A 9694-nucleotide genomic window follows, 5' to 3' on the forward strand; every position below is an offset into this window, starting at 1 on the left:
AATTTTATTGCTCGAGGCTTTTAAGTATTCACTTCAATTCACTGCTACCATCCAAAAATTCTTCTTAATAATAGCTCCTACTTCCATAAATATGTCCGAAGCCCTTTTTTTTCCCCCTCTGTGCACGTGTACAGAACTTATGCATGCAAATAATACTCGCTCGCTTGAGATTGATTGCGTTCTTCGCTGAAGATATTCGAAATTGGAATACATTTGTAAAATCCTCACAATTAATTATCTATACAAGCATTGCTAATGCCATATATCGAAATCCAGGTCCGTCGCATTAATAAGTGGGCCACATCTATATGAAAATTTTGACCGTTGGAAGATATGACTAATGGACCTGATCTCCGTCATCTTGAGTGTCTCAAAGTCTGACCTCTGATGCATGGGAAAATCAGGATCGTTCACATCTTATGAATGTCCCTGATCTCTCTCTCATACATATGTTAAACTAGTATATGTACCACCAAGAACATGCGCAAGCTCACGCGAGCTCTTCCCACTTGTAAAGATCTGAAGAATCAGACCGTTAGATTTCCCGGCACTTGTACACGTGTACCTTCAATTCAAATTTGAAAATGAGAAACGATTAGATACAGCGGCTGTATCGTAAGTTATCTACATCCATTATTTATTCACAACGTGTAATATATTTGATTATCCTATCCGTTAAAAAAAGTTGGGCAAAACATGTTAATCAGCAGATATGAAAATCAGGCCGATAAAGGATAGAATGGAAAATATTAATGGAAAGCCGATGGTACGATGTGATCTGAATTTGTGGCCAATAAATATGTAGATCGATCTGATTTTTGTTTTAAATGATCAATGTGGTGTGATACATATTTTTTACGGATAGGATCTATTGATAGTTGGTAATTTTGACAGGAAAGAGTGGCTGTACCATAACTTGTTCTGCAGTCACTGCGTATCTGATCAGTTCTCCTTCAAAATTTCAAACTGCAAATAAAGCTCCAGCTCTGGGGTCGGATTTCCTGCAGGAGAAAAAGGAAAGAAACAAAAAAAAAACAAAAAGAAAGAGGAAACGAAATTCCACTCCACCCAAGCACTAAATCCCTCGAACAAAGAGCTCCCATTTCAAAAATTCAAATCCGTCAAAGTCCCACTTCAAGCAGCGGCTGATCAGTCCTCTTCAGTTCAGTTTTCTTTTTCAGACGCTCTCTCATGCTCTGAAGAATCCAATGTTTTCTGGCTTCTTTCAGAGTTTGAAAGCTGAGTTTTCTTCAATATTTGATTGATTAGCATTACAAATGGTCATTTCTTCTCCTTCTCTTGCTCAGTTCAAATCTACTAAACCCACTTCTAAGATTTTTTTTTCTTTCGATAAAAAAAAAATCTCTTGCTCTGTTTTTCAGAGGGTTTTGGGAGGGAGCTTGAGATTTTTTGGTAGTGGAATAGTTCCCTCAGATGGGTTTTTCTTCTCTTTTATGTGGTTACATTCTTTTTCTCATTTCAACTAAAAAAACCTATTTCCAGTAGGATCTAAGGTTTTACGTTTATTATTATTATTTTTATTTTAGACAACCCCCATCTAGGATTTTAGCTGAGATACGGGGCAAAAGAATAGCTCTCCAAGTGGCTTTTTTTTTTTTCTATATTATTTTAAATAATATCCACTTGCAATAGGATCTAGGAAGACCCCAAGTTCTGTTTTTTTTGAGACAGTTTCTGGGCTTTGAAAATATCCTCCTTTGTATAAAGGGGTTCTTGGGGAGTTAGGCCAGTCCTTAATACGTTTTTCCTGCTGACGTTATTCCCAGTTCATTAAAGATTTTTAGTTTCAGAGATATTTGGGGGTTTTCAAAAACCTTGAGATTTGAGGAGATTTGATGAATGAAGTTTTATTGATGGGATCTCCCATTTTCAAATGATACCAAATTAGTTAAAGCTTGGACAGAAGCGAGCTGCAAGGAGAGGTATGTTTGGTGGGTTCAATTCTCGCCTCTTTGTACTTTTATTATTATTATTCGGAGTTTACTTCTTGTTTGATCCAGCATTTGATTGGATTGATGAATGGGAGATGCCCAAATCTCCCCATTAAACAATTAAGACCGTCTGATTGGCCTCCCTTAATTGTGGACCATTGATTTTAGTTGCCTGTTTCCATTGATGGCCAGGATTGCATGATTGGGAGATACTGGGGCCCACATTTTTATGATCCAAATTGTTCATACCTTCAAGGATCATATAACTAAATACCTCTTTAGAAAATGTTTTTTTTTTTCCTATTGTTGTTGAGATTGTAATAATGTTATATTTTTGCATATTGGTCATTTGTATTGGTTTTTCATTACCAATCCTTTCAAAATTTTCTTGAATTTGCTGTTTCCTTCATCCCCTTGTCAGTAATGGGTTCAGTTGAGTAGCTGGAATGTTTCTTTAGCTTTCAGTTTCTTTATTTCTCAGGTTTTTTCTAGATTACAATGTTGAAACATGACTGTTTGATTTGGAACAGGATCCTTTTGTTCATTTTTCTTAGATTATCCAATGTAAGCTCGTCCTTGGATTTTCAATCACCTCACTCATTATTTCATATGCAGGTTCCTATTTGTTCGATTCCATTATAGGCTAGTGGAGTGGAAAAATCCGTTCGCAATGAGAGAAGATATCCCTTTAGAAAGCCGACCCAAGTTGTGCAAGTTCTCTGATCAAAATGTGACTACGAGGGCTAATGGCAAAATCAATACCAATTCTTCGAAGTTGAAATCCGGCTCTGCCTGGGGATCTCATATTGTAAAAGGGTTCTCAACGGAAAAGAAAAACAAGCAGCAGTCTATGATCCCAAGCAAGAAGCTACCTCTCACTAGCTCAGACATCTCTAATCAGAAGAATGCCTTTATGCCTCAATCGCGGGTCAAACGGTCTCTTATTGGTGAATTCCCATGTTCGGCCAAGGCAGCGCAAGTTCATCCCCATGCCTTTGATGGCAATAGGATGAAATCATCTGGGTCCCGTGATTTGTTTCTTGAGCTAGACCATCTGAGGAGCTTACTCCGGGAGTATAAGGAAAGGGAGTTGAAATTGCAGGCTGAATTGCAAGATTACAAAGACAACCCAAGAATTTCAGAACTTGAAAGGGATCTCGATTTGAAGAGGAGCGAAAATGAAGATCTAGTCCGAAGAGTTGGCTTTCTAGAAGATGAGAAAACAAGCCTTTCTGAGCAGTTGGCTACTTTATCTTCTGTTATAGAATGTACGGAAGAGGCACCGAGGCAAGAAGAGAGTGTTAGTTCAACATCTGATCAAGGTGATGAGTCAAGGACATCTGCTATGAGAAATCTTGAGATGGAAGTCGTTGAATTGCGGCGCGTGAACAAGGAGCTCCAGCTTCATAAGAGAAATTTAGCTTGCAGGCTTTCTTCTACTGAATCCCAACTTGCTGCTCTCGCAAAGGTTACCGAGGTACTGTTACCAACTGCTATACAGGATTCACGCCTCTTAAGGACTTCTGCATGAGAATTATTTAAGTAGATTTCACGGCACGTCTGTTAGATCTGGCTGCTCATAAGTTGGGAACAACTTGAACATGATGGTTGCTCATAAGGTGGGCCACATTGTACAATGTTTTCTCATATGCGTGTGGCCTGATTGATGGGTGGGCTAACTTGAATTTTGGGTCAGCATGTGTTCTATTTGTGCTCATCACAATCACATTTCTCATATGTTCCTGGGGACCTGTTTGGATGGTTGATGAATTCTGAGTTTTTAAAATATTTTGTAACAGAAAGCTTTTGAATCCAAAAAGGTCAGGAATCTTGTTTATTCGAAACACCATGGCAGAAACACATTTAAAGCAGTGTCCTTTCCAATTTGTCTCATTTCAAATCCTCTTTCAAACATTGGATCAGGTCTCATTCAAACAGGAACCCTTTATATTGTATATTTGATATGTCATGAACCATTTGCTTATCCTCTTCTTAATTGCGTGCAGAGTGATGTGGTCGCAAAGGTAGAAGCCGAGGCATCAGTTCTAAGACTCACGAATGAAACTCTTTGCAAGCAAGTTGAGGGTCTTCAAATGAGCCGGCTAACAGAGGTTGAGGAACTCGTCTACCTGCGGTGGGTCAACTCATGCCTACGTCATGAATTACGCAATTTGGACCAGCCATCAACGGACGATTTGGAAGACACATTGAGCCCCAAGTCCCGAAATGCAGCTGGGCTGCATTCTCCTCGGTATTTAAACATTGAACGGAATACTGAAAGAGACGGCAATGCTCGACGATCGGTGGGTGACCCAAGAATATCAGTATCTGCTGATTTTTCTACTGCAAAGAAATCAGGCCTGTTGAAGAAGCTATTGAAATGGCCTAAGCTGGATGAAGATTGTCAAGTTTTGGAACAACAACATCTCTTAGACAAGGAATGGTTGCAAACCCAAGAAGAAAAGAGCCCCAGACGTCGGCATTCGATCAGTGGAGTGAGGGGCAGCACAGAAGACTTGTTGCCGAGCAGGAGACGACAATCTGACGGTTTTATATGCCCAAAAGAAACAGAGAATGAAGCATTTGGCAACGAGAATGGTCCTGCAGTTAAAGTTTTGCATCCACTGGTTTCTCCAAAATATGATTTGGGTACCATCCAGAGTCCAAGATTCTTTGTTAACAGGCACGAAAGTAATAAAATCATGGCTTTGGATATTGAAAAGCGAGCGTTACGGATTCCTAACCCCCCTCCGAAGCCGTCGAATTTGGTTTCTGATGCACCCAAGAAAGATGGAGCAACGGCAGTTCCACCCCCTCCTCCCCCACCACCACCACCTCCTCCCAAGTTCTCGATCAGGAGCACAAGCGTAATGCAGCGGGCCCCACAGGTTGTTGAATTCTACCATTCTCTGATGAAGCGAGACTCGAGAAAAGATTCTACCGGTGGGGGAGTCTGTGATGCTGCAGATGTTGCAAACGTTCGCAGCAGCATGATTGGCGAGATCGAGAACCGCTCTTCTCATTTGCTTGCTGTAAGTTTAACCCATCCCCAGCCTCCCTGCTAGTAAAACAGATTCTTGATAGCATAGCTTTCATTTGAGACCTGCTAATGGTGGCTAACTCCCATTCTCCCTTGGAATGTGTAAGAACCAGACCACTCATTAAGTGGGCTCCATCATAAATGTTATGTGGCTCAAAAATCTCATCAGGTGGGTCATTATGGTTCTGTGTTTTCGAATGCGCATGTGGCCCACCTGATAACTGAATGACCTATTTTTGGGTCACAAAACATACACGGTGGGCCCATCTGATAAATGGACTGAATCTATCCATATTCATCCTGTCATTTATATTCACTTCATGGGTTTCTGTTTATAGACTGATTCTGACCCTTACGGCAAATGCGATAATCTCAGATAAAAGCAGATGTTGAGACGCAAGGTGAATTTGTTAACTCATTGATAAGAGAGGTGAATGGTGCAGTCTATCATGACATTGAGGATGTTGTAGCATTTGTGAAATGGCTTGATGACGAACTCTGTTTTCTTGTGAGTTGATCTTTACACTACTTGCTAAGATAAAGCAATTGCATGAATCTTTTCAAGTCCATATTAAATTATTAATCTTTGCGTCTTCTTGAAGGTGGATGAAAGGGCAGTGTTAAAACACTTTGATTGGCCCGAAAAGAAAGCCGATACTCTGCGAGAAGCAGCATTCGCATATCGTGATCTGAAGAAATTGGAATCCGAAGTTTCATACTATGAGGATGATCCACGGCTCCCTTGTGACATTGCATTGAAAAAGATGGTTGCACTGTCTGAGAAGTAAGAAACTGAATTCCAATCTAGCATTTACATTCAATAGAGCTTATCATACATGTATAAAACAATGGAAGGTGTAAAAAAGATTGTCGCATGTTCACATTGTATGTTTAATGTGGCCCACCTGATGAGTTCATCGGCATGCTTTTTGGGTGAGCACATTTACATAGTGGGGCCCGCATAATGCGTTGTGTGGCGCTCTGGTTAGGCAAGACATACCACTACAGATCCTAGCTGCACATGAAGTGGAACATATAAGTATAAAACAATGGAAAGTATCAAAAGATTGCCACTGGTTCACATTCAATGTTCGATGTGGCCCACCTGATGAATTCATTCGCATTCTTTTATTGATAAGGACATTTACACATGGTGGCCCAACTAATGCTTGACTTGGATGCATGCCCAGCCTCACATGCCCGATTTTCATTTTAAAACTCTTGTAGCCTACTACTAATTACAAAGTGTAGAACTTAGTTTTCATTTTGAAATTTCGACGTTATTTGTTAATAAATCAAAATGCGGATTGTAGAATTGTCTTAAAACTAACAGAGTTATTCAATATTCATATCAATCGGCAATAAGAATAATGTGTATGATTTGAACATTTTAGGATGGAGCGAAGTGTATATAACATTCTCCGAACAAGAGAGGGTATGATGCGTCACTGCAAAGAGTTTCAAATTCCAACGGATTGGATGCTCGACACTGGGATTATTAGCAAGGTACACATCCTTGCAAACTTCAGTGGCTATTATTCCTTTAAATCAATCTTTTATTCACTTAACTATCATAGACTTGTATGCATTCCTTCTCACCAGTGACTGATGTCCTGAACCTCAGCGAACTTTTTTTTTTCTTTCCCACTATGGTTAGGTGATCTGATGGGCCCGCTATGTAGTGGGGATGCCTAAAATTTCCTAAATTGGATGATTCTAACTGTTTGATCAGCTGTCTACAAAATAGATTCTTAGATAACATGGAGTCATGCCTGTCAGCTAACTGTAAAATTCGCTGAAGTGCAGGATACATACATCTTGGGACTGTGGTCGGATGACCCGAACTGTAGAATGGATGAGCCTGCTGTGGTCGAATGCACTTCTAAAATCTTCTGATTTAATGGTTTCGGATACTGTCCATTCGACTATCTTACACGGAACATGAACTCTTACTATATTTTCTCCTTAACCATGTATTTGCTGGCCACTAATCAAACGAATGGTTTGGATCACTGAGGCCCATCCGATGAATGGTTAGGATCACTGAACTATGGTCCTGCATGTACCGATGCACATTGGTGTGGAGGACCCACATCTGTTTCAATAGCCTTCATCAATCTTTAATATAAAAAAATAATCGTTATGAGATTAAGGAACAATGGTATTGAATATTTTGGGATTGTAATGGCCAAACGGACTGCAGATAAAATTTGCATCAGTTAAGCTGGCGAAGAAATACATGAAAAGAGTGGCCATGGAACTACAATCTATGGGAGCATCAGACAAGGACCCTGCATTAGAGTATATGCTACTTCAAGGTGTTAGATTCGCTTTCAGAATACATCAGGTAACAGAAAACAACTTGTACCAATCCCACATTAATGGCATCCTACTTGAATCATTAAATCTCCGCCGCTCGTCACTTCATCTTTTGACAATATTATCAATGGTGATCCGCTAATTGCACATATGCATGAATAAACAAGCTGAAAAAATCAGGTCCATCCAACTCATTGAATGGGGCCACTCATGTGTGTTGAATTAGGGACCATCTTCTTTACTGTGTAGTGGTGACTTACATTCTTTGTGCTAAGTCATCTAAACAGTGGGCCCCACACATGAGCAAGCACTTGAACTTACAGAACAAGTGTCTGCACGTCTCACATGTTTGAGATCTAGGCCATTCATCAGCTAGGTTGTACTGTGAGCATGCACAAGGAGAGAAATGGACACCTTGGATGTAATGACCACATATCCCTATTCAACACAAACATGTGGCCCACCTGATGACCAGACCTGCATGATTTATTATTATCATTATAGAACATTAGAACATTCTCACAGTGCTCTCCATAACTCACACATGTGAAATGTTGGCCCGTGTGCCATGCAAGAAAGTGCAGTTAGCATTCCCCATAGTGCCCAATAAGCAATGGTGGGTTACTGAAGTGTGTTTGGCTCTGAATGTAATGGCAGTTTGCAGGAGGATTTGATGCAGAGACAATGCATGCATTCGAGGAGCTCCGAAATCTTGCGCACTTCCGATACAAGAAATAAATAGTTAGAGAAGGAAAAAAGAAAAAAGAAAAACAAGCTTACCATCTCAGTAAGTGTCAGATTAAGATAATTGAGTGAGGTTTTATGGGTTGCTGAGGTTTTGATTTTGTCTATAAATATACTTAGTAATGTCATTTTGTTAAGTGGATTACTGAGGTTTTTGATTTGGCCTTGTGATTCCACATGCTGTCACGTGGGCGGAAGTTTAAGCAATGCAATATGCAAGTTGTCCATTGGGCGGGCCACATTGTATAGATGCCATGGGTAAAGAGTAAGGCCAGTTTTCGCTCATCTGGTGATCAAATGGATAGCTAGAAGAAATCTAGCCACTTTGTTAGGCATCCACAGTAACACACTAGATGAGCGGCGGGTCTGATCTTGAGCCAGATGGTGGGGCCCATGTGATGGACAGCTCAGATGTCTGAGGGCTGTGTGGGATTAACAAACTTCTCATACGTAGTATTGTAATTCAGTTGGAGTGGGGTTTGCTAAGGTTTTGGGACAAAAACATGTAAGTTGATTGAAATGTTATGATGAGAACTGAGTAAAGTTTTCTTAAGAGTAGGTTTTTTTTCTCACTCTCTCATGCACGTGCCTACATCCACACGTGATGCACAAACTCGCATGTATGGCTTGCATGAAATGAAAGTGTGATTATGCTAAATAAATTAAAAAAAAAAAAAAAAAACTTGGATGTAAGAAGTTGAAAACAAAAGGTGGAGATGAATGGGAAGTAGGGTTGTAGCTGGCCCAGTTTTCATTCGGCCCACTAACAAAATCCAGTTGGGGAGAGGCCTTTAATCTGCCTCCCTAAGCACTCTGTGGTCAGCACGGTCCGCAGCAGCTCACTGAAAATCTATCTAAACCTAGACCACATCGTGACCTATTTTTTGGACTGATCGTACTGATTGGGCCCACCCTTAATATCTACTCAAATTAAATAATGAGTTTTGTTAAGCCCACGTCTGTCGAACTCTGCCAAAGCAGATGCCAGACAGGTACGATATCCAACTATCCATCAGAAGTGAAGATTCCCTATTATAAGAATTAACTGAACAATTCTAAAGGTTGTGAAAAATATGGCCAAAGGTTTCTAACCTGTCCATTTATTTCTATATCATGGCAGAGGAAACAGATTAGCCTCTATACCACACACCAGCAACCTCACTGGTGTATGTGCGTGACACATGCAGAAGAGCCCGGCAGCCTTGGAGCCCTGGTATGAATGATGGAAAGAAGATCAAAGTTTTATGGGCCCATCATGATGTATTTATTATATCTACACCGTCCATCCATTTGGTGAGATCATTTTAGGTCGTGTATTAAAAAATGAGTTATATCCAAAGCTCAAATGGACCACATCACAAATAGCAGTGGGGACAATGATTCAAACGTTAAAATAATTGTAGGGTTCACCATAATGTTTTTTATCCATCCAATCACAAACATGGATGAAGAGATTAAAAAAAACAAATATCAAATTGATCAAAATTTCTGTGACCCTCAAGAAATTTTCAATGATAGACGTTTAATCTCTAACTGCTTTCTGTAGTGTAGTCCACTTGATCTTTGAATTTGTCTTATTTTTGGGCTCAACCCTTATAATGATCTCGCAAAATGAATGGATGGTTTGGATCACGTACCT

At 40.0% G+C, this 9694-nt stretch overlaps 1 protein-coding gene across 4 annotated transcripts; it reads left to right on the forward strand.

The window, feature by feature from the left end:
- The first annotated feature begins 950 nt into the window (after nucleotides 1–950).
- LOC131248144 (protein CHUP1, chloroplastic-like) lies at nucleotides 951–8608 on the forward strand. 4 transcript variants are annotated; one of them, XM_058248252.1, is made up of 8 exons: nucleotides 951–1943; nucleotides 2568–3429; nucleotides 3959–4984; nucleotides 5369–5500; nucleotides 5595–5776; nucleotides 6387–6498; nucleotides 7196–7339; nucleotides 7976–8608. In XM_058248252.1, the coding sequence occupies exons 2-8, from the start codon at nucleotides 2623–2625 to the stop codon at nucleotides 8051–8053; spliced, it is 2481 nt and encodes an 826-aa protein (XP_058104235.1). In that variant the 5' UTR covers nucleotides 951–1943; nucleotides 2568–2622; the 3' UTR covers nucleotides 8054–8608. The 4 variants fall into 4 exon arrangements, with proteins under 4 accessions (XP_058104235.1, XP_058104220.1, XP_058104213.1 ...); XM_058248237.1 differs by having other exon boundaries at nucleotides 963–1952; nucleotides 7969–8608; XM_058248230.1 differs by having other exon boundaries at nucleotides 963–1943; nucleotides 7969–8608.
- Nucleotides 8609–9694: the final 1086 nt, after the last annotated feature.

The sequence above is a fragment of the Magnolia sinica genome, chromosome 1, assembly GCF_029962835.1.
Source record: "Magnolia sinica isolate HGM2019 chromosome 1, MsV1, whole genome shotgun sequence".
Classification (NCBI taxonomy): domain Eukaryota; kingdom Viridiplantae; phylum Streptophyta; class Magnoliopsida; order Magnoliales; family Magnoliaceae; genus Magnolia; species Magnolia sinica.

Bases quoted from the DNA above. Each gene is read 5' to 3' on its own strand.
- LOC131248144 (XM_058248237.1), top strand. From the start codon at position 2,623: ATGAGAGAAGATATCCCTTTAGAAAGCCGACCCAAGTTGTGCAAGTTC. The intron at 5,777-6,386 runs GTAAGAAACTGA...TGAACATTTTAG, and splicing joins ATGGTTGCACTGTCTGAGAA to GATGGAGCGAAGTGTATATA. The intron at 6,499-7,195 runs GTACACATCCTT...AACGGACTGCAG, and splicing joins ACACTGGGATTATTAGCAAG to ATAAAATTTGCATCAGTTAA.